General features: G+C 39.6%; 3 protein-coding genes across 3 annotated transcripts in view; all 3 read left to right on the top strand.

The window, feature by feature from the left end:
- Positions 1-2,977: 2,977 nt before the first annotated feature.
- Positions 2,978-14,983, top strand: ppp1r14c (protein phosphatase 1, regulatory (inhibitor) subunit 14C). The gene is made up of 4 exons (XM_060894089.1): positions 2,978-3,247; positions 12,413-12,496; positions 12,617-12,649; positions 13,486-14,983. The coding sequence occupies exons 1-4, from the start codon at positions 3,014-3,016 to the stop codon at positions 13,558-13,560; spliced, it is 426 nt and encodes a 141-aa protein (XP_060750072.1). The 5' UTR covers positions 2,978-3,013; the 3' UTR covers positions 13,561-14,983.
- Positions 14,984-18,620: 3,637 nt separating this feature from the next.
- Positions 18,621-23,632, top strand: iyd (iodotyrosine deiodinase). The gene is made up of 5 exons (XM_060894333.1): positions 18,621-18,938; positions 20,999-21,193; positions 21,718-21,877; positions 22,026-22,182; positions 22,387-23,632. Exons 1-5 carry the CDS (start codon positions 18,740-18,742, stop codon positions 22,567-22,569), a joined length of 894 nt encoding a protein of 297 aa, XP_060750316.1. The 5' UTR covers positions 18,621-18,739; the 3' UTR covers positions 22,570-23,632.
- A 438-nt stretch (positions 23,633-24,070) lies between these two features.
- The window catches only part of selenoi (selenoprotein I), a 9,719-nt gene continuing 8,789 nt past the window's right edge, over positions 24,071-25,000 (top strand). The window contains exon 1 of the mRNA XM_060894370.1: positions 24,071-24,230. Coding sequence (XP_060750353.1) covers positions 24,174-24,230 — 57 coding nt within the window. The 5' untranslated portion in view covers positions 24,071-24,173. The remainder of the gene's footprint in view (positions 24,231-25,000) is intronic.

The raw sequence follows: 25,000 nt of genomic DNA, 5'->3' as shown, positions 1-25,000 counted from the left end.
TGAGATGGCAGTACTACACAGTATGTGTGGTGAAGAGAATCATTGTTATTTTAGACCAGTAAATTAAACACTGGATCCACTACAAGATGCTGAAGATTAACGAATTCTTGTAACTCAAACCGTTTCTTTACATTTTTATATACAGGATATCAATCACCTGACCAAACAATTTTAATAAAAAGGATACTAACATGTTCCAGGCTAAAGGTTAATTTTAGCCTTTGCTTACATTTACCTTAGGCAGGTTAATTAGCATAAGATCCGTGTGTGTGTGTGTGTGTGTGTGTGTGTGTGTGTGTGTGTGTGTGTGTGTGTATGTGTTACATTTACCTTAGGCAGGTTAATTAGCATAAGATCTGTATGTGTTACATTTACCTTAGGCAGGTTAATTAGCATAATTAGCATCTGTCTGTGTGTGTGTGTGTGTCTGTGTGTGTGTGTGTGTCTGTGTGTGTGTGTTTCCACTTCTAAGCATAAAAGCTTAGACCAACAGAGGATGATGGGCATGAACCTAAAACCAGAGAGATACAAGAACCACTGTGTCATTTCACCATAGCAGAAATCTTGCAATCAATGCCCTTATAAGGAAATCGATCTATTCTTTAACATTCTTCATTTGTTTCCAAAACAAATGTTTTAGTTCAGAAAGTTGCGGTCAGTTAGTTGTCATAAACCAGATTAATTCAGACCAATAGGCATCACAGTAAGAGTGCTAGTGAAATACTACTACTGTGATTGATTACAGTCAGGAGACCATCTGCGCCCTCTCTCTCTCTCTCTCTCTCGCTCTCTCTCTCTCTCTCTCTCTCTCTCTCACACACACACACACACACACACACACACACACACATGCATACAACCCCATCTTTAAGCAAAGCTGTATAATACGTTCTTTATCAATGCTGATCTACAGTCTGTGTTCTTCCATCAAACCTCAGTGATCAGTGATGGCTGAGGTGATAATACATAGGAGACTACACTTAATATTGATAGAAATCAATAGCTTGACAATGAAACTCCTTCTCAGTCCCATCAGGATTTTTTTGCAATTAATTTTTTTGTTGGAAAGCTACTTAAAATTACAATTACAATTACAAGCTTAAAATTACAAGCTTAACCTATCAGTAAAGACACATAGTTACTTCCCATGGTAGCTGTAGTCATGCTTGTCTCATGTGATTCGAAGATGCCTTCAGCTGAATGTGAGTTGATGTGAGTGATGATGTCACACAATGTCTTTTGTCCCAAATCTGTAAAAAAAAAAAAATCCAATCATTTCGAAAAATGAATCAACGGTCTGGGGTAGAAAGAAATCAGCCCCAGCATCACTTCTTCACATTATCTTATGTATTTTTATTACAACTTTAGAAGGTGCTGCTTTGCTTTTTGGTTGCACAAAATAATCAGAAATGATCTACTATAAAAACATTTGTTAACAGCACATAATTTGATCCGGATGTCAGCCATAAAATCTTACACCGATTTCACTTTATCTTTGAAAGACAGAGGGCACTTAGCACAGCTAGCCCATTTTTAGCCACCCCTATACAGTGTGTGTGTGTGAGAGAGAGAGTGAGAGAGAGAGAGAGAGAGAGAGAGAGAGAGAGAATGTAATAGTGTTATGGGCTTATATAACTTAATGAAGTTCCCACTAATGAGATGGCACAGGCTCAAAACAAAGATTGCATTCTGTTTTTCTACCTCGAGGAGAGAGAGACAGCATGTGTGTGTGTGTGTGTGTGTGTGTGTTTATCTCTAAGTGTAGATCAATACAGGCAGCTGGGTGATAAGTACACTGAATGAAGGTTAGACAGGGACACAATGTTACACCTCTCTGTTCCCTCAGCACTAATGCCGCTGTCTCTGTTGCACTCATCACTTAGTCGTTGTGCTTCTATGTGGGTGTGTGTACATGTGTGTAATGATGATGTATGATAGAAGGTGTATTGTCTGCTAATTATAATTAATCAATATCGAATCTGCAATGCCGACGTTGTAAATGGATTTCTAGCCAATGACTAAAACGCTTATCGATTGACCAGATTGTGTTATTGAGTCTTGAATTTGCAGCTGCTTGAAGGCAGGACGCCAATCTTGGTACAATGATTTCTTTGAATGGTGCTTTTAACAGTACACACTGAAATCCAGTTATAGGTTTAGATCGTTTCTAAGCAAACCATAGGTGACAGCAGCGAAGACAAACAGTGTTGAGTGTGAAAAGATATATTCATTTTGTACAATCCTGGGATGCGCATGTGAGAGTTTTTATGATTGCAGCAGCAGTTCTTGAGAATAGATCTACCAGGGGAGGTTGCACGCTGACGCAAGGCTGAGGTCTGTGCGTAAACGTTTTTTTGGTTGCACAAATCTTTAAGGTGTTCATGTGGGAGAAGAATTAATGAAGTGCAAAATGATCTCAAGCGAAGGCTGCATTGTGGCAACAAATAACCAATTATATGTCTTGTTCATGGCTGCCATATCTGTAAGTAATTCTGCCTTTTAAACGCAATAATTCGACACAACCTATTACAGAAAGAAATATGAATGCAGTTTATTTTGTGCTACATGTGATACATAGGCTGTAGTTGATGTCTGTGGACAAACGAAACCTTACATGAATTTAAATAAATTTAAGGTGCATGTAATGCATCACTATGGAGTTGATGTTGTGTTATAAAGTATTATTTGTTTTTACAAAACACGCTTTAAATGTACGTTAGATTCTGTGAGTTTATCAAGAAAAAAATTAAGAAAAAGGGGGGGAAAAAATAACAAGAAATGACCACAAAGGGCAACGAGTGCATCCTTGTTAGAGCGCGTGCTTCATCAACAACAGGCACGGCAGCCAATAAGAGGCGAGAGGGGAAAACCGGTGACCAATCACATACACTTTCTGTGTTAATTTGGCAGGGAGGCTCCGCCCACGGACTTTAAGAGCTCGCGCGGTGCTTTAAATAGCAGGTGTTTTAGGCGCCGCTCGTTTTTGCTGCTTCTCGCCCGTGACCTCTGCGCCATGTCCGCCGCCAGCCCCGAGCCGTCCGCACCGATACCGACATCACCGGGACGTGTGTTCTTTCAAACGGCACCCGGTGTGGGCTGTGTCGGCAACGGCCCGGTGCCGCGGGACGACCCTGTGCAGAAGAAGCAGGGAAAAGTCACGGTGAAGTACGATAGGAAAGAGCTGCGGAAGAGACTCGTGCTGGAAGAGTGGATCATAGAGCAGCTGAGCGAGCTGTACGACTGCGAGGTTTGTGTGTGTGTGTGTGTGTGTGTGTGTGTGAGAGATTCAGCTGCATGCGCGCGTGCGCACAGATCCACATCTGCATGCGCATTTGCACAGCTGTACACCTGCATGCGCATTTGCACATCTGCATGCGCGTGTGCACGGATCCACATCTGCATGCGCATGTGCACGGATCCACATCTGTATGCGTCTCTGCACGGATCCACATCTGCATACACCTGTCTCCAGGCGCATCAATTGTCAGAATCTGTTATTTGACCTACATTTTGTCTGGTCGCTTCTGCGGTGCCTTTACGCATCACCACATAATAAAATCCTCCGTGTTGAATGAACTCATCCACTCTGCATTACACTGTGTCTCGGTTAATTCATCAAGTATCAAAAAATCCAGTCTATACCTCACTGTTTAACATGAGTACGTCATGCTGATTAAGTAGGTATTAGAAGACCAATTGTTCATTACTTGCCCCTTTTTGTTGTTGTTTGTACTTCTCTTGTATTCAGTGTTTCTAATCCTGGTCTGATCGTATTAGTATTCTTCCTGCTCTAAGGTGCCAGACTCCACTAATCAGCTCATTAATAAGCCCTGCGTGAGATTTAACTGGGTCTGTAAATGCAATAGCCTGGTGTTCCACTGAGGAATCAGGGAAAAGCTGTATAAACGGATGAGACATGGTGAAGTGAATCTCTGTTGTTGCAAACACATAAATATACTCGAAATTGATTTTTCTACGTTCTAGCACACATGCTTGCCAGATAAAGACAAGATTCTATGTAGGGGATTAACATTTTAATCAGGTTTGTTACATGGTAGTGCTTGGTCTGAAATTTACATATCTTAGCTGTATTGGCTGTTGTTCATCAGTTTAAATCAGTGATTCTGCTTTTGGTGAAGTCTGTTCAGTGCTTGGACCCCTAAATGCCCATTATCCTATCTATTCCCTTAGATTCCCAGTCCTGGTCCTGGATTTCACATTTTCATCACTTTGTTTTTTCCTGTTCTCAGTTAATTGATTCTTTTCTTTCAGCTGCTTCCATTCATGGTCCACAGATTTATATATATATATATATATATATATATATATATATATATATATATATATATATATATATATATATATATATATATATATATATACACTCACCGGCCACTTTATTAGGTACACCTTACTAGTACCGGTGTGGTCTTCTGCTGCTGTAGCCCATCCGCCTCTAGGTTTGATGTGTTGTGTGTTCAGAGATGCTCTTCTGCATATCTCGGTTGTAACGAGTGGTTATTTGAGTTCCTGTTGCCTTTCTATCAGCTCGAACCAGTCTGGCCATTCTCCTCTGACCTCTAGCATTAACAAGGCATTTGCGCCCACAGAACTGTCGCTCACTGTAAACCCTAGAGATGGTTGTGCGTGAAAATCCCTGTAGATCAGCAGTTTCTGAAATACTCAGACCAGCCTGTCTGGCATCAACAACTATGCCACATTCAATGTCACTTAAATCACCGCAGCAGATCGTCTTGACCATGTCTACATGCCTAAATGCATTGAGTTGCTGCCATGTGATTGGCTGATTAGAAATTTGCGTTAAAGAGCAGTTGTATTGTAATAGGTGTACCTAATAAAGTGGCCTGTGAGTGTATATACAGTATGTATATGTGTGTGTGTGTGTGTGTGTATGTGTGTGTATATAAATTTTTTTTTTTTTTTTTTTACACCAAACCTCCCAGTTATTAACCCAGTGGCTGGATAAGGATCAAACCCAGACCACAGAAGAAGATCCTATCCATTAGAGCACCAGGAACCACAGCCAACAAACTGGCATAATTTTATGTCTCTTATTTTATCCTAAGAGAATTGTCCCCACTTTGCTTTTAATAGTGCCTCTGATGTGTGCATTTCCGTGCAAGTCAGTGATGTTTGGGAAAGACATGGATCAATAAATTAGGCTCTAGTGCATTGTATTTTCTGCTCCTGTCTTATCCCTAATTAGTAAAGGTGTGTTTGGAGCAAGAAAATCTACAGTTCAGGAGTGTAAAGAAGTTGAATTAGAAAGTATGGTCTAGTGTTTGTATCTTGCTCTGAAGCTTGAAACCATGAGGCTTTTTTTTTTGTCTCTGTTTCCTGCATTAAATAGTCATTTGCTTTATTTTTCCTCTTCGTATCGGGTCATTAACTTTATAGGAAATTAATTTACATGGTAGGAACGCTACTGTGTATCTACTGAGCGATTTAAGAATTGGCAGTGAAGTTTTTTGGGGGAAAAAAAAAAAAAAGAAATCTCATTTAAACAGAACCAGATGCTGAATTATTTCAGTTTTTCACATACAAAAGTGCAATTGTATTGTGCACATTTTCAGTTTTCTTTTACCATGAGAGCTTTGATATATATTTTGACTTTGTTGATGGTTGCTCCGTTCGCCTCACACCTCCAGGGTCGGGGTTCGATTCCCGCCTCCACCTTGTGTGTGTGGAGTTTGCATGTTCTCCCCGTGCCTCGGGGGTTTCCTCCGGGTACTCCGGTTTCTTCCCCCGGTCCAAAGACATGCATGGTAGGTTGACTGGCATCTCTGGAAAATTGTCCCTAGTGTGTGATTGCGTGAGTGAATGAGTGTGTGTGTGTGTGTGCCCTGCGATGGGTTGGCACTCCGTCCAGGGTGTATCCTGCCTTGATGCCCGATGACACCTGAGATAGGCACAGGCTCCCCGTGACCCGAGGTAGTTCGGATAAGCGGTAGAAGATGAATGAATGAATGAATGAATGAATGAATGAATGATGGTTGCTCATATGCCAATCAGACAGTTGGATGGTGGATTAAAACCTTTCAATGTGGTATCCATCCGATCCATATTAAATTCTTGACCAACTCTCTTCTATGTTTAAAAAGATTCTGATTTTGTTGTCTACAAGGAAAATCTGCTATACTAGAACACCAAGACTTAAAGGAACAAGACAGATCTTGCATAAATTTGTTTCTACCTGCAATGTCAGATGCTCAAAAGGCACTTTTCCAGAGTCCATGGTGGTGCGCGTCAGTGTTTGCTCAGGTGTTGTGGAGATCACTTGAGAGATACTGCAGGATGTGTCGTGTTCCCAAAGGAGGTTAAAGTCTAGCGTGAGCGTGTGAACAATAACAAAGACCGTGGTGTGAATAGATGTTGAATGTTTGCGGTAACGGTGGAAGGTGCTGGGTATAAGGAATATTCACAAAGCAATTCTTACCAAAACAAGGCTGTATTTAAACTATGTCTAGATGTTCTGTCGTATCGGTGTGAAGAAGTGGATGTGTGCGGCGTTCTCAGCACGAGGGAGTTAGCGTAGAGTGATAAACTTGCACGTAAAGAACAAAAAAAGAAGCAAACACTATGAAATGTTGGACAGAGGCAAGGACACATAGTCTAGCTTTAAGTAAACGGGAAGTGAGTCAGTTGGTTAACTTGAGGCTGACTACAAAACTCCGCCTCTTTAGTTGCGTCTCTGTTCCCATTGGTCAGATCAGTTCAAATAGATAATGATTGCCCATAAATCCACTTATATAGAAGAAAGCCAGAGCGAGAAGCATAACCGGGGTGTGAGCGTTGGCTGTTTTTGGTCTTTCTGCATTTAATAAGATAAAAATATTAAATCTCATGCGGGATAACGGTCAGGTTTTACAATTAGCTTCTAATAACATAACCGCAAGCACTATATGATCCAGTCAATGGGAAAGACTCCGCTCTGCTAATTAGCGTGATGGTGTTGATGGTGGTATTAACGTGAAAGGTGAAGTTCTGGGAGCTGATCTGTTGGGCCGAGCGGAAAAAGCTGGACGCTTTTGTTTTCTGCTATTTTTAGTAGTCTCCTGGGCTTTAGAAACAAACTATGCAATGTAAACGCTATTTGGTTTGAAAGGATGCATTTTGGGCTAATGTAAATGTTGAGCGGTGTGGCACGTGTCCTCGGGAGCGTCTGTGTGACTGGAAGTCTCGTCACTGAGAAGGTCGCAGTATTGAAGTGGCAGGAGCAGCTGATGTGGTTCAACACGATGATATTTCACGTCCGTGGACTCACGTCCGCTCTGCCAGCAGGCTTTTAGTAGCATGGGTTTGTTTGTAAACAGACACACACACACACACACTTCTTGCTTTGGATCGATTGGTCTTTTGAGGTTGAGCCTGTAGGCCATGTCTGTCTGTCTGTCTCTGTCTGTCTGTCTGATTGAACCCATGAGGGATTTTATTTCAGTGTGAATATGGGAACTGATCTGTTGTTCAGCGTGAAGCAGATGGACAAAAACGTTGGTACTTCTAAGGACGTTCCCAAAAACAGGAACGATTTTTGAAAAAAAATGGATATAAATGTTAAGAATATCTGTTGGAAATTAAAATGATGTGTCAAGGGATATTACTCCAACATCTAGGCAACAGAGATCATGTTCACTGACATGGACGAGTGGTGCTGTGGGATGCGTTTACACCGTTCATCCGTCCTTAGTATCTACCGGGTCAGAATTGTGATGGTTTAGTTTTGCTAAATGCATGGGTAACAATGGCAACTAAATATCAGAGGAATTGTACGAACCAAAATAAACAAATCAACTGCCTGAGTGGGTTGAGTGAATGGAATTGTGCTGCGCTACCAGAATTTGCATTATGTGAAGGTTGAAACAAGGTCGATTGGGAAAATGAGTCAATATGATATGTACAGAGCCTCTTTATCTGTTACAGTCTGTATCTTTCCTGCATGGTGTGTGTGTGTGTGTGTGAGAGAGAGAGCATTATGTGGTGGGGGTTAGGGTGATTTAAAGGAGCTGTCTGCTCAGTGTCTAGCTGGTATCTTTACTCCTCATAAGCTGTCTCGGTAGAATTACAGCCTGCTTGTTATTCCTTGGTAAACCTTCGATAAACTGACCCGTCTGCTCCTCTTTGTGCCTGCAGACAAAACGCGGCTCGCCTGCACAATGAGGCGGCACAAAGAAAGCATGGAAAATTCGCTCGAGCCGCCTGTGCACGGTCAAAAACATCTTTATTTCCAGCACTACACTCAAATAAAGGCATTAGAATCTAACCACTTAGTTGCTTAAAGCACTTCATTTGTCATGTCCTCTACCGATGAGGTAATGAGGTACAGTAGACCCTCGCTCTGCGTCCTAAACGTGACGCACCTTTCCGATACTGTATGTATACCGCTTTCCGAGTGCAGGACTTTTACAAATTGCTTTTACACGGCTAATCCTTTTGTGTCGGCTTATCTCGTGGGCTGTACCTCACTCTGTGATCGATTTGGGGAGCGTAGCCTCGCAGCTTCAGGGTCCTCGACTGTCCTCGCTGCGACCATGTGGGTTTCCTCTGAGTTCTTTGGGTTTCTCGAAACTCCTAGAATATATGAATGAATATGAAGTGCAGCTTTGTGCAATAGATGCATGTTCTGAAAATCCTATCAGAGTATCAGTTCTCCATGGGTAGTATTTTTTTTTTATTTATTTATGTAGAATTGATGCTGATGCAGTGAAACTTTCAGTGTTGGTGCTTTGGAATAGTCTGAGGTAAAGACGTAACTTTTTCTGGATGGTTTTTGTTCAGGAACGAACGTCTTTTACTTTCCACATCCAGACACAATATTACTAACCTCATGAATTGTACAGTTCCACGAATTGGTCTTTACTGTAGTACGTGGAATTTGACACCTCTGAGGACGTCCTTCAGGTGGACAGATGTTTCGATTAGTGTATCAGTGCCGATTGGTTTGCCTCATTAGCAAGAAGGAGTGTGTGATAAATCCTTGATGTATTTATCGCAAAGACGTTGATGTCTTTCTTTCTTTCTTTCTTTCTGTCTTTTTTTTTTTTTTTTTTTTTTGTCATGGCAGGACCACAATGCAATGCTTGCGCGAGTGAAAGGTGTCCTGCTTTTCTGATTATGCATCTGTGTTGTGTTTGGACAGCTGCGTAATAGGTGTCAGCGCACGTGTGTGTGTGTGTGTGTGTGTGTGTGTGTGTGTGTGTGTGTTATTATTAGTGTAGAGATTTGTAATCACCTGACCTTTTAAAAGACACTTGTCAAAGAGGGCATTGATAATGTTGACAGGAATTTACATGAAGCTGAAGACTAAAAACACACACACACACACACACACACACACGTGCAAGTGGTGGCGATTGATTGTTCTCCTTTAACAGCACACCCTGAAGTGTTTGTATTCCTCTAATGTAACCCCATTCTTCATCTTTTGTTAATGAATAAATAGATGAAGGTTTTATCCATTTGTAGTTACACATAATGTTGTTGAACATCCACAAAACAAACTATAACAGGCTTTTTCTTTCTATTGAAAACCACAACAGGCACGTGAGGATTTTCCCAACACTTTAACTACCACTTTACCTCAGACAGCTAACACCGGAGACTCTTTACAAATGATCAGCAGCTACACTTATGTCTATAAAACCATAATGTATTAGAACAAACACATTAATGTGCACCGGGGCGGTTCTAGAGGCGGGGCCACAGGGGCCCTGGCCCCTGCTGAAATCTGATTGGCCCCTGCTTGGCCCCCGTTCCATCAAATGTCGACGAGAAGAGCAACCAGAGAATTTTTTCACAACGATCACAGGTGCAATTCCACCCCGAAACAATTGGCGGCACTCGAGCGTTTGAAAAAGGAATGACTGGCGAAATGTATTTGCACCGTACTGAATAAATTATTTTGTGTGCTTGAATGTATCCTGTACTTGGCCCCTGAATGTAACATGTGGCCCCTTAATGGCCCCTGTTACAGAAAAATCCTAGAACCGCCACTGATGTGCACCCAAAGCAATATAGTGATATTCTAGTCATTTAGATCTTCTATGCATTCAGTTATGTTGGAGAAACAATCACATGTTCTCCTCATCCTCATCTCAAAAGACCTCTTCCTCTGAAGAAGTCTTGACCATTTAAAAAAAAAAAAAACTTAAGAGTTAAGTTAGAGTAGGCGTTTAATTATTTTCTTAGTACAGCATAAAGTATCGCAGCTATTATTCCTGGTAAATCTCTCTCTCACACACACACACACACATGCATGCACAGAGAAAAGAATGGTAGTAAAAATGAACCGCAGATTGAAGAGAAATGGAATATTTTAGATAAAAGCCCAAGCAAAGTGCTTTAAATATATCTGGGTAAATTGTGCTTTAAAAACGTTTTTATTTTTTATTTTATTTATTTATTTTTTTTTTAACTTGAGTCTGTGGTGAGAGTGAATTGGACACACGCTAGGTCACAGAGGATGTTGAACACACACCATTTTCACTTTCCCCTCTACTGGTCATTTTTCAGTGTGCATTTCCCTTTTATGCCACCCACTCATTCTCTCTCTAAGCACACACACACACACACACACACACACACACAGACAGCAGAGGGAGATGGAGTGGGTCGGAGTAATTAGAGGCTACATTAGTGAATGGTTAGGGCACAGCTGATAAGGGATTGGTGTGTGTGTGTGTGTGTGTGTGTGCATTCTTGAACAGCTTCATGCATCAAACTGTAGGATGGTATAAAGACAGATTTGTTTATTAGAGAGATATCAGGCAGGATTTCTGTAATAATGCACCATGTCAAGTCTCCTGAGGCTTTTTTGGCTCAGCTCAAACAATTTTCAACAGTGTTCCATCTCAGTAAATGCAATTTCACACACACACACACACACACACACACACACACACACACAGACGGCTGTGTATCGACTGTAGAAATTGTTTCTATAAAAGATGTTTGTGTCTGCCTGAAATCCAGTTAAGACGCTTGTTTTACAGTGATGGTCTTGTGCAGTTTTTTTTTAAAGGCACCATTTTGCTAATGGGAATGAACTGATGTGTGTGTTGAAGTTGATTATACTTCTTGTGTATTAACCGACAAATATTAAGATTTGGTTGTTTATATAGTTGCCTAAAATCGATTAAAGCTTATATTAAATGAATCATTTTTTTAACTGAACCCCATAATGGATTCAGCTTGGGTTTGTTGATGTAGTGTTTATAGCTGTGGGCATTGTATCGTTGTGACTGTGCTTATTGTTAGAAGGGTGTTTGGTGGTTGCAAGTGTTTTTGTTTATGGTTGTCTCGTTTATTGTTGGTGCTGCAGTGTTTATGGTTGTTGTGGGTGGTGGTGGTGTGGGTATGATGTTTATGTTTGTTGTCCCGGTTGTGTTTATTGCTGGTGGTGTGTTGTTTATGGTTGGTGGTTGTTCAGTGTTTATGGCTGTTGTCCAGGTTGTTGTTTACTGTTGGTGTTGAGGTGTTTATGGCTGTTGTCCCGTTTATGTTTATTGCTGGTTATGCAGTGTTAATGGCTGTTGTCCCGGTTGTGTTTATTGCTGATGATGCAGTGTTTATGGCTGTTGTCCCGGTTATGTTTATTGCTGGTTATGCAGTGTTAATGGCAGCTATCCCGGTTGTGTTTATTGCTGATGATGCAGTGTTTATGGCTGTTTTTTCCAGTTGTTGTTTGTGGTGCGGTGTTTATGGCTGTTTTTTCCAGTTGTTGTTGGTGGTGGTGCGGTGTTTATGGCTGTTGTCCCGGTTGTGTTTATTGCTGAAGTGTAGTTTGTTGTGGTAGTCTTGTAGCAATTTAGGTGTATTTACAGTATTTTTGTCCCTTAGGGGGGATAATGTTCTTCTCTCTTTCCATCTCTCCATTTCTCGTCTCTCTATCACAGGCACTTGTCCATCTTCTATTCCAGACAGATTACTTAATGGAAACCAGTCCCCTTTCCCCCACCCATCACTTCAGATGTATATTTATAGCCTTTGTCTCACCCATGTGATGGTTTGGATGTGTGTCCTTGTTTTTTTTTTTTTTTTTTTTCCTGTCATCACTATGGTGATTAATGAGGTATTAGATTAATCTCAGCCTCGTGTGACCCCACAGCAGTCCACAGAATTGTAGGATGTTTTTGCAAGTGTTCAAGAAGTTTCATCATATCACACCGCTGCAAATTCTCACCATACCGCAACATTCTGACCTTCATCACCTCCAGACGAGAGCCACACAACGAATGTGTGTCTGTGGATCCAGTGATTGCTATTTATTATTTATTTTTACTAATTCATCTAAAAAGAGATGAAACATGGAAAAATGTTTGAAAAATGGGATGCCTGGAGAAATTTGGGATACATTTTACTCAAGATGTGTGTTTTTTTTTTTTTTTTTTTGCAGGAAGAGGAAATGCCTGAGGTCGAGATCGACATCGATGATCTTCTGGAGGTGAACAGCGAAGACGAGAGAGCTGTAAAATTACAGGCAAGTGCTTTTGTTCACCCAGGAGAGAGACTATTGGCTCTGTTTGTGCAGTAAATTCTACTTTGTGTCGTCTATACTGTATGAACAGTTTGTAAGATTACACTTTCTTTTTCTCACCAGGAATCTCTCACAGACTGCTTTAAGCCTACTGATGTAAGTCTGTCCTAAATTTGCATTTTTGTGATGATCTTTGGTTGCTTAATGGTTTAAATGTTGTTTTGGGGGACCATTTCCAGCAGGACAAATGGATGAACCATTTATTTTCAGGTTTAAAACCTTTTATGAAAGGAGTCTCCAGGGTCAGTGGTTCAGAGCAGTCCAGTTTCTCACTAACCTCATTGTGTTTTACTCTTTATGTGTAGTACAGTACTGTATCTGGTGCCATAGCCTTCTGCCCCAATACACACATTCTGGGTCAATCTCATGAAGCCCATTGACCGGAAAACCCGTATTTGTCTAATGGATTCATCTAAATAAAATATACTGAATCACTGACCTCCATACAGACTGAAAGATGCTACTGTACAGGATGGTAGAGTGCAGTCGAGGACTGAAATATTCTATTTTTGTGTGTGTGTGTGTGTGTTCTGGGCATCCAGCCATGCTTCTGAATGTCTGTAATTTTCCCCCTATTCTGATTCCGTTGCATTCTGCAGGGATCAAGTCATAATTTCAGGATGTTTCCAGCACATGAAAAAAAGGTTTATTTGAAACAACTCATGTAAAGCATCTTTTTTTTGTTGTTGTTTCTATAAAGCTTATTGTATTAGTTTAGTTATTAAGATAAGACTTAGAGGTGTACAAGGAAAGCCTTTGGGGCATTTCTGTGCTTGTGTGGAGACACGAATGTGTGTTTCAGTTTTTATAAAATTGAAATTCTCTCTCTCTCTCGCTCTCTCTCTCTCTCTCTCTCTCTCTCTCTCTCTCTCTCTCTCTCTCTCTCTCTCTCTCTATCTCTCTCTCATGCAATCTCTCCATCTCTGTTGCAGGCTTTTGTACAGGAGCTCCTCAGAAGGATAAGAGGAATGAGGAAACTCGGTGCTCCGCAGAAGAAAAGCCTTTAAATGCTCAGCAAATGGCAACGACAATCCAGCTGCAGTGACTCGAAATCCATCAACCAGCCCACACTCGGTTCACCCTAACCAGCTCATCATATTCTGGACTACAAATCGCAGACAGGACTCAAATATGTGCGCCCAAAATTGATAGTTGTAGCCTTTACTTAGCACAGCCTAGCACAAACCTTATAGGTTTTTAAAAAGCTTATAATGTGATTTACAAGACAAAAGGTTTGGTTTTTTGTGTGTTTGTTGTTTTTTTTTTCCCTCCTATACAGTGCAGTTCATTTGTTATGTCTGTAATCTTATTGTAAGACTGACTGGTCTAATGTTTTTTTTTTTTTGTTTTGTTTTTTTAAATAGATAAATTGTATGTCGGTGCTTTTTAAAGGTCAAGGGTTTGGAGTCATCGTTTTTGGGTTAGCTGTTTAGTTTGAGCATTTTGATTCGTCTTCCCGACAATCAGCTAAAGACCCGTGACCTGAAACAGTATATAAAGGCAATTTTCTAGCTCAGTTTAGATGTAAAAAGCAAAAACCAACAAAAAAAACAAAACAAAGATGCAGCCTGTTTTATGGCTGACGTGTAGCTACTGTATATCGAGTGCTATAGAGCCATTTCAGTTCGCTTTGTTTGGATGTTTTAATCGTTGTATGTAAATACATTTTAACCTACACTCCGTTTTATTTCTCCTTCAGTTTTGTATGTAGTTCGCCAAAGATTGCAAAATGGTGGGCTTTGTAGGAAGAGCTGTGCCTGTAAGGTCATCGCTGCACTCGTCTTCGCCTCACAAATGTCAATCTCCCGCTGAGACGTTATACAAATTGTCCAGGAACACGGAAAAGCAACGACGGTGCTGTTAATGTTCGCTTTTTAATTCTTTAAAAGCAATGGTGTGTGTGTTAGGTTTTCCATACTCGGATTTTCTACTCCGTGATCTTGTGTTAAGCTCCTCACGTTCGTTTTCTCATCACTGTATGAGCAAGATGTCAGTTATATTTTTTTAGTGTTGTCTGTTTCATTAAAGGAAACTTCTTTCTTTTTGACGTATGAGACCGAGCATCTTGGTGGATTTGGACAGGTTCCTTTTTGTGATCCTGTTTGCTTATAAGGTGAATAATTAAAGCTCTCGTGTGCGTGTGTGTGTTTTAGATACTCGAGAATTCTTCAGGGTTTTTCAGGGCTTTGGCTTTGCTTATTATTCTGTAACCATTAGAAGAAATGACACTTTTTACTTTTGCATGTGTTTCATTGGCATGAAGGGAACTTTTTAGATCGACACTTGTATCATTTATTATTATTATTATTATTTTTTGTATACTTTATTGATATTACTGTTTGATGCTCCAAGGTTTTTATTAACTGTATATGAGTTCTATATGTTTATTATGTTGTGTGTAGTGTTTTGCATTGTTTAATTATAATAAATGAAAAGAGACATTCTGTTGGTTTGGATTTGAGCCCACAATACTCAGTTTATTTGTTGTGTACATGCTATTAAGCAGAAAACTTTTACCTGAGCACTGGACGTTGTAGCTCATGGGGGAAGATTATCAACAAAATGAGGTTCGAGTGTTTAGGTGGAAGTGTGCAAGGGGAGCGATTTTAAGCTCACGTTATAAAACAGGCTGTAATGAACTATAATCTGTAATGTAAGGGCTTATTGGTTAATTATTTTTAAGTAAGTGTTTTCCTGCTCAGAGTCACAGTGAATTAAATGATTAATTTATTTTATACATTTTAAACATTTTAAAAATATTGCAAGCAGAAACAAGTAAATACAATTATGTCAGGCTTTAAAGTTTAATGCGTGTTGTTTTTTTTTTTTATCATTTGTAAAATCAGATTTATTGATTGATTAATTGATTGCATAGAAATTCGTACGCTGTCCCTTTAAATATTTTGACCCACTTATTCCTGGGTGCGCGGAGAGGCGCGTTCATGAGACCAAGTGCTGTGTCCGCAAGGTGAACGTGTAGCGCTAAAGACGGGCACGCGCAGAACGGTACGCATGCGCACATCTAAAATTGACTGGGGGGGGGAATGCACGTCAGCAATGTGTTCCACTGAGGCTTCAATATAATCTGTCTTCTGCATCTTTCAAGTTAATATCTATCTATCTATCTATCTATATGAGAATTTTTTGTCATTGTCTTTTCATTTTCCTCATTGTTTTCTTCCTCACCCCCCAATTGTACCTACCCTTACATCTGTCCTGCATATCTCAGAGTGTACAGGGGAATAAAGTACAGTCTCCATAAATCTACATACATTCACTGATAAGCTGGATATGAAATAAAAAATTTTTTGCCATCTTGAACAAAACAATATGCATCTATCTCTTCACAGAGAGAGATGCATTGTGGGACGTTTGCAGCACATGATACGTCAGTGACATTGCTTGTTTTTTGGTTTTGTTTTTTTTTGCGCAAGAAACTGGAAAAGCACAACGAACACCGTCATTTCCTTTCAGGTCCCCAGAACATCTGGCTCATGTGTACACACACACACACACAGAGAGAGAGAGATACATACATACTACATGAACGCATATTACATGAACATGTGTTGATATTATCCTTAGTAATAAATATAATGTAAAAATATTCTAAAATATAATAAAACCAATGAAGCACCATATGTTCAAAAAATACCATAAACAGCTAACAGGGATCCTGAATAAACAAAACCACATGCCTATGCGTGTGTGTGTGTGTGTGCTTTGCTCAGACCTGAGAGTGTGTAACAGACCCTAACCAATGGCAGCCATTGTAAAATTCAGAGCTGCATGTTTATTGGTGATTAATATTTAACACCCCGTCATTAACCCATTTCTACGCTGAAGCCCGAAGGCGTTCTGAGGAACAGGACACATGGCATTGCACCAACACCTTCCTGCAGTTGTAAAGCTTTGTAACAGTGTTTATTTAAGTGTTTCATTTTATCTGCACAACAGATCCTACAAATGTGCGAAAACTCCTCATGTGCTGAAATGTGGCCATTTTCTTCCAGACATAATTGTAGACATGGCAGTACAGTACAGTATGTTTTGTTTTTGTACAGGTCAAGCAGAAGTACAGAATGCATATGGTAGCTCACTAGCATGGTGATGTAAAGTAGCAGTGTGACATTGTGTGGGCTGATCACAGTGGCTCGAGATGTGGATAATAAGTGCAGTTAATGTTCCATTTCCTGTTTTGATGCCCTTTATGTTGATCTCAGGGCTAATAACTCTACAGTTAGCTTCATAATGGATGTTGTATATTTATTTAGCTTGTTTATTATTATTATTGTTATTATTATTATTATTATTATTATTATTATACAAATTGGTGCTTTTATAGATTTATGCCTGAAACTAAAATAAAAGATTTATATAAAAAAAAACGTATTTAATAATTAGTAAAAACACTTATTTATTTGGTTATTTATTCCATTTATTTATTCATTTATTACAATAATAATGCATTATTATTCACATCATTTGTCTTTATCTTTATTTGAAATCAAACAAAAATGTCTCTCATAATGTATAAACGAATATAGACCTGTTTTTTTTCAGGGTTTTTAGGGTCCTTTTCTCCTTAATATTTATTTTATTCTGTAAATTGGAGCTCCTTCTCTCTCACACACCCACTCTTAAATCTTTTCCTCATGTTTGTTCTTACTGAGACTGGAGGGCGTGAAATTGCCCGCTGAGATGGGACGTGTGATGCTAAAATGTGCACAGGCAGAAATTCTCATGCATTTTCAAACAAGATTATATGCTGTATTAAGTCCCCTCACGCAGGCTGTGATTTAATTAGCGTTAATAAATGGCCAATATCGCAGGCCAACAACAACACTCAACTGTCAAGTTCAATATTTATTCTCTCAGGAGCTGCGCTCAGGAGACTGAAGGATGACAGGAAGATCATTCTCTCTGTCAATTAATATTTCGTGCACAGCTAAATTGCACGGAATCATCATTAAAGATACATTTCTGCAATTCTGGCTGTAGATTCATCCATAAACTAGATTCATTCAACTTAGGAAATCATCCTCATTCTTGGATCCTATTAAATGTTAGCTATTAATTATTAACTGTTATTAAGAGTCAATGTTTGATTTGAGGTTGAGCCTTGAACATTTGTTCAGTCTGTTAACTGTTTTGATTAGATTTCATGCAGGGGAAAATGTCATAGTGCATACTGGAATGAACACACACACACACTCTCTCTCGCTCTCTCTCTCTCTCTAAAAATACATATTGCTTTAAGTTTTTAGGTAATCCAGTAGTCAATTATAGATCATTTGTCTGGTTTGCTCGAGTCAAAATTCAGTCAGGTGCTTACTGCGGTGTACTGTATCATCTATTCAGACACCTGTCTTCCATCATAGACCTCTAAACATCTAAACATTGTTCCTCGCTTATTCTATTTTTCAGTCTCTTCCTGCACGACTGACAGACCAGACTGTCAAAACAAGAGCTCCAGCACATACAGGCAGATTCTTCCCCTCAGGGCTGTAACAGAACAGACTACACATCACTTTCACACTATAGTTATACAGTTATTCATGAGGAACTACTCATAATACTCTTACAATGTTCAATACTCAATGATCTGTTTACTACAATATTTACTATACTGTCGAATAAAATAAAAAATGGAGATTGATAAGAGACAGAGCTCAGCGGAAAAAGAAATAGAGATGGATAAATATGAATTATGTGTTAAACACAGGCAAACAAACGAAAAGTTTGTAAAGGCAGGAATGAAGAACAAAATACAGGCCTGTGTTGAAAAGATTTCAAATGACATCCTGGAGACTTGGAGACTAAGCAGACGTCTGGGAAATATGCTCTGGGGATATGAGTGCAAAGATTTACATTTTGGCTATCCCACAAAACACTACGTTTGTCAATCTGATTTTATTTGTAACATACATTCTTTTTGACTACTTCAGCTCAAAGTGTGCAATTCATAACATGTTTTTCACTGTGCCATGTGTTGCGCCAATGCGCATGTAAAGAGGGGAGGAATAGAGAGAGAGAGAGAGGGGTTAAGGAAGAGTGAGTGAAAGAGAAGTGGTTGAAACATTAACAGGTTCCGCCCCTGTAACTTTCCCCTCACAGTCCAGAAGGCCTCTAAACTCTTTACTCAGCTCTCTTCAAGCATCGTTCCTGTGTCCTGTACACGGAGTCATGGCTCTCATTTCTACTCTAACTCCGGTGTTCGTGGCCATCCTTTGCGTCGTCGTGGCCTTCATGTTTAAAACGTGGCGCAGGTCCGAGTATTCCTCGTCTCAGAAATCCTCTAACGGCGGTGGAGAGAAGACACAAAAACGACCGTGGGTGGATGAGGACCTGCAGGACGACACCGAGATCAGCGGAAGAGAAAACGGTACGTAACAATCGCAACCGTTTTCCCCTTTGCGCACAACCTTTTCCCCTTTGCGCACAACCGTTTTCCTCTTTGCGCACAACCGTTTTCCCCTTTGCGCACAACCGTTTTCCCCTTTGCGCACAACCGTTTTCCCCTTTGCGCACAACCGTTTTCCCCTTTGCGCACAACCTTTTTCCCTTTGTGTAACCGTATGCTTCTGTGGTCTGCGTTGTGTTTGGAATGAGTGAAGAAAGACAGGTGGTCGCTGGATTGGGTCTGCATAAAGAATGTATTTTTATATAGACAGGCCTTCACGGCAGCCTCAGCTCACACATCAGTAACACTCTTTCGTTCAGGAGAAAGACGGAAAAGACCGCTAAAAGTGCAATACAGCAGGTATGGCTACCTGGGCTGAACCACTTTGTTGTACAGGGGGGAGAAACCATCACCTCCTTACAGACCCTTTTTAATGTATTTTTATAAACACTGTTTTAAACAATTGTAGAACTGTATCCAATGCATATTAACAGGAAAATCTTGTGAAATAAAACAATTTTAACCTTGTTACATTTGCGTACAACCATTTGCGTACAACCTTTTCCCCTTTGCGCACAACCTTTTTCCCTTTGCTACCGACAGTCAAAAACTGCTTTACAATGTAAACAACTAATACTTTTAGCACTTTTAGCCTGTTTCGAGCTTATAAACACCTCGAATATTGACCACATTCTGCAAACTGATTTGTTCAGTAATTTGCATTGAAAATATGTGTCAATTTTGAACGAGTCGACTCTTTGATTCGTATCGTAAAAAGCATACTCATATTCTCATATTCTCAGACTCATATTTCCAAACCTCTGTTTGAAATCTCCGTGACCCTCTCGTAGATAATCACGAATCATTGATGTATATATATATAACTAATCAGAAATTGTGCTGAAAAGAATGATCTTAACTCAAAAGAGTCGACTCTTCTCAGTAAGCTGAGCCGACTCACAGAATAGAGTCAGACTTTTTATATATGGTTTGTATTTAGCTGTAGGAGCAGCAGTGCAGTTTGTGTGCATCATATGGTGTCCTTGCTCAAATGGGTATGTTTTATGCATTGTTTAGGGGATATAAAATAAAGAATATTTCCAAATGGCACAATCAACTGTTAAAATCAATCCTGATTTCATTGTATGCAGGAAAATACAATGACAATAAAGGCATTCTTCTTCTTCTTCTTCTTCTTCTTCTTCTTCTTCTAAAAATGTCTGAATGAATAAATAGAGCAATACAGGCTGTATGTACATGGAACATCATACAATGACCTAACAGTGACCTGATGAACACTGGAGCTTGAAAAGAGTGCATCCTGAGAGTTTTTACTGAAAACAGATCACTTTTTCAGACCTACAGATCGAGCACACAATAAAGTACAGAGGATTGTTCTGTGCTGATGTTTTTCAAGTCTCTTTTAAGCAGTCCTTTAATACCAAAGAAGACAATGATGTCTGCAACCATGTGCACAGACCGAAGTCAAGTTGACGAGGATCTGCATTCCAGTAGGTTGAACTACATTCGAGAGAAGTCCTCTAGAGTCAGAAGAGATGCTGACGCTATAAAAATATCTTGCACAAGCGATCGATCGTTATTCACATAGGACAGAAATTTCCTACAAAGGGTTTGCAAATTCATCTATACGACCCATGACCATGAACATTTATTCATCTACATCTACATCTATTTCTATACTAACAACTTGCTCAAAATTAGATTAAAAGCATGCAAATATTATCCCGTCACTGGTGGTCTACATGTCTATAATCGTGGACCTCTTCATTTAATATGTGGAGTAAAGAAATGCTGTAAAACCTGTAGCGATTTTCACCCCATTTACACGACTAATACTACGAAGTGGTGTAGAATTGTGCATAAGTACTGCGGACCCACCCATTAGAATATATTCAGTTATTATATTATAGTAGATTTAGATATTGATATAGAATAAGTGTAGTTTATAAATTGGCTATGCGTCAGTGTGTTTCACTAACCATGCTCGTGATCAGCTGGATCTCATTTATTCTTCTCTGTAGAGGAAGATGATTGGGCAGAAGCAGGGACAGAAGATCTTCCCCATGTTCCATACAATCCTCGTCGTTACCCGAAGGACGAAATGCTGGAGCGCTCCAAACACTTCTATGCCCTTTTGAATGAGCGCCGGTCGGTCCGCTTCATCAGCCCGGAACCTGTCCCTCGAGAGGTGATCGATAACGTGATACGTGCGGCAGGTACTCACCTCATTTCTCTCACCTCATATAATACATCGGCATTGTTAATATTATTGTAAAAACAGTATAACGTATAACATTGTATAACTACAGTAGGAGCTCTGAAAGTAGTTCGGTCACAAGACTTATCACTGTTTTTTATTAATGCGCTCGTTCTAATATAGTGTTTTCTATACTAACAACTTATATATGGACGCTCAATGTAAAGAGATTTAAAAACACCATATACTGTGCGTTCTGGTCCTCCTGGGTTCGTGATTATGACATCAGGTGTGTTTAAGTCATTTTGGTCAGAGCAAGATGGTGCATCTTCTCTTAGCTTAAAAAAAATAGAGCCAGGTTTTTTTTTTCTTCACTTTGAGAAAATGAAGAATACAGAATCAGACGTTTCTTTTTTTGTTTGTTTTAATCAGAACTATAACGGACATTTCACTCAGCTGTATAATTTGCTAGAGTGCAAACATGGTCCCCTGAATACACTAATAATATGTATGTATGTGTGTGTGTGTTTGTGTGTGTATAAGGCACGGCCCCAAGCGGTGCTCACACTGAGCCCTGGACGTTCGTGGTGGTGGTCGATGCCGAGACCAAACACAAAATCCGAGAGATCGTGGAAGAGGAAGAAGAGATCAACTACAGACAGAGGATGGGAGATAAATGGGTTCACGACCTGCGTCGACTACGGTAAAGGTCATGCGCGTGTGTGTTTATCAAGACGTCTGTTGCACAAGCAGTCTTGTGACTAAACTTTCTAATTGCAACGGCTAATAAAATAAACGAACAACAAAAAAAATTGAGCAAATCCATTTTAGTGTTCATTTTTGTCATTCAGGACTAACTGGGTGAAGGAGTATCTGGACACAGCGCCGTATCTGATCCTTATCTTTAAGCAGACGTATGGAATAATGCCGGATGGAAAGAAAAAGACTCACTACTACAATGAGATCAGTGTGTCTATCTCGTGTGGCCTACTCCTGGCAGCTCTACAGGTATGGGTAATACTTACACAAACACCCACACGGTGGGACACGTGCACTTGTTATTTTTGAGTCACAATTTACTAAACAGATGTTTGATATAGAAAAAAAACACTGCTGCAGTTTTCCTTATTACGCTTAACATGTTACAGTTTATAAAGGATTCCTGTACTGTAGGTGCTGTATCTCCTGACATTCTTCTTCTCAAATCCTCAGAATGTAGGTCTGGTGACGGTAACGTCCACACCTTTAAACTGTGGTCCTCAGCTCCGGGTCCTCCTTCACCGTCCAGTCAATGAGAAGCTTCTCATGCTGCTTCCCGTCGGTTATCCCGCTCCAGATGCCACCGTTCCTGATCTAACACGCAAGGGACTCGAGGACATCATGGTGTACGTGTGACGTCTCTAAAAAACCCACCGTGCTCCTGTTTAGCTTTATAATACAGTATTTCTGGAGAACATGCTGGCAGTGTTTTGAAATTACAGCGGAGATTTTCTGATCATGTTTAAGTGGACAGTGAAATGATTAGAAACTGGAAAGAAATGTTGATGCAGTTGATAATGTGATTCGTGTGTGCAGTTTATGCTTCCAAGGATGCAAGATTTTTTAAGCCAGTGCTTAAGCCAGTGCTTCCTTCCTTTAAGCCCCCCATCTTCTAGGCATGCTTAAAAAAACACAGATAGAAAATGCAGACATAATGCTGCTGAATGTAAATGAGACACCTTTGTTTTTGTCAAACCTCTCCCACTTTCTGAATAGCACTTAAGGCTGTAGTTATGTCTAAATAATCCCACTACACAATTTCTGTATTAAATCCTCACTACAAACCCTCTTAACTCATCTGCACCCTGTCACGATGTTGGACACAGGCGAATGAGGATCCAAGTGCAGTTTTAGACTTTTACTAAACCAAGACAAAAAACAGGCAGGCAAAACAGAGCAGAATACAGAGCACACAGGAGACGGGAACATTAACACCAACATACAATAACGACCAACACCAGGGAAGTGAACAAACAGAGTATATATAGTTGACAGGAACCAATGACAAAGCGGACACAATCAGAGACAAAGACAACACACCTGAGGGAATGAATGAGTTCAATTAATGTCCATGGAAACCAAAGAGTGGGCGGAGCAAACAATTAACAACCGGGAAAGACAGCAGACAGAAACAGGACAGAAACACAGACAGACTCATTACACACCTACAGCGCATAAATTAATATCTGGTATATCTGTGTGCCATAGTTTGTTATTGTATTTAAGTTTCTTGGTAAATGACAACCGAAATATTGACACGCATTCGTCTTTACTTTCTAAATCCTACTGTATAAATTATACATACCTTAAGTAAATACCACAGGGCTGATGTAATCTGTGTATGAGCATGGATTATTTCTGCACCTGAAAATTTCAAATTTCAGTAAGAAGCCTGGAATGATAAAATAAATAAATAAAATGCCAGTATTGCAAATCACAATATTTATTACATTTGTATATCGTGATATATATATATATATATATATATATATATATATATATATATATATATATATATATATCACGATATACAAATGTAATAAATATTGTAATAAATATTGTAATAAATATTGTATATATATATATATATATATATATAGGTCTGGACTTTTATTTTATGTAGTTGTTTGATTTAGATTAAAATCAACTCCATCTAGAGAGAGGAGTCCACCTTACAAGATATTAGTATAGAATTGACAACGCTACACTATATGTCTAATATTAAAAAAGCGAAAGTAAGAATATAAATTCCAGATTTTCACAAATTTGTCCCTTATCTCAACAAAGACAGCTGCACTGTTCACGCATCCTGACTTTTATTTTAAAATTTCGACTCGGTTGACTTCGGGACTAGTCGTGTCCGGAAATGACGCTGTTGTCGACACCGGCAGCTCCCCATTGCGGGTGATCTTCCTTCACACTCCAGATAATCGTGACCGGACCGCGGTGCCGCTGTCATCATGGCTCTGTACGAATATGTCACCCAGGAGCAGCTCTGCGGCTTTGATAAATATAAGGTGAGGTTTGATTATCTGAGATTTAATTTTGTATTATTCACACACAGCTAGTGCTAGTCAGGCTAAGATGCTAACAATGCTAATATTGACGGTATGGTACGGTTGTGTTAGCCGGTTAGCTCTTATACACCCTGTTACATTTAGCAAAGCTCACTTTATACATACTATATATTCCAAGATTTGTACCTATACAGGTGGATTGTAAGTTCGGTCAAAGTTAGCTTAGAAGTGAAAAAGAATTGCCTGTCAGAAATTTGGGTTGGGTTGGCGTCTCTAGTAGTGACTTACATCCAGGACTTGTTCTAAAAACCTATCAGTTAGATATGAAGTGCACTAGGTAGGGCGTAGGGCGCCTTCATTTCAATTCCTGGGAAGTGCTCGCGTGTAGGTTCCAACGAGTCGTTTGGGACAGCAGCGTTAATGCCACGTTAATGTGGAGAGATAAATCTCGATGTAGCGATACATTGTGGAACGATACATTTTTGCGATTTATTATAATTGTATTAATTTTTAATTTTTTTTTTTATATAAATGTATTTTTTATTATTGTTTGTATAATTGGAACGTATTTTTCCCCCTCATAAAAATCCATTACTTTTGAACATTAACGGTTTAAGTAGACATTATCTGTCGTACAATTACCTCTAAGTATTGTGGTTATCTAATATTTTTTGTCATTTAATCTTTGGTTTAAGAGTAGAATGTAGAGATGATGAGGTGAGAGAGAGAGAGAGAGAGAGAGAGAGTGCTGAAAAAAAGACTAAAGCCCT

Source organism: Tachysurus vachellii, chromosome 19 (genome assembly GCF_030014155.1).
Source record: "Tachysurus vachellii isolate PV-2020 chromosome 19, HZAU_Pvac_v1, whole genome shotgun sequence".
Classification (NCBI taxonomy): domain Eukaryota; kingdom Metazoa; phylum Chordata; class Actinopteri; order Siluriformes; family Bagridae; genus Tachysurus; species Tachysurus vachellii.
The sequence above is the reverse complement of the archived record's forward strand: the minus strand, read 5'-3'. Positions and strand labels throughout refer to the sequence as shown.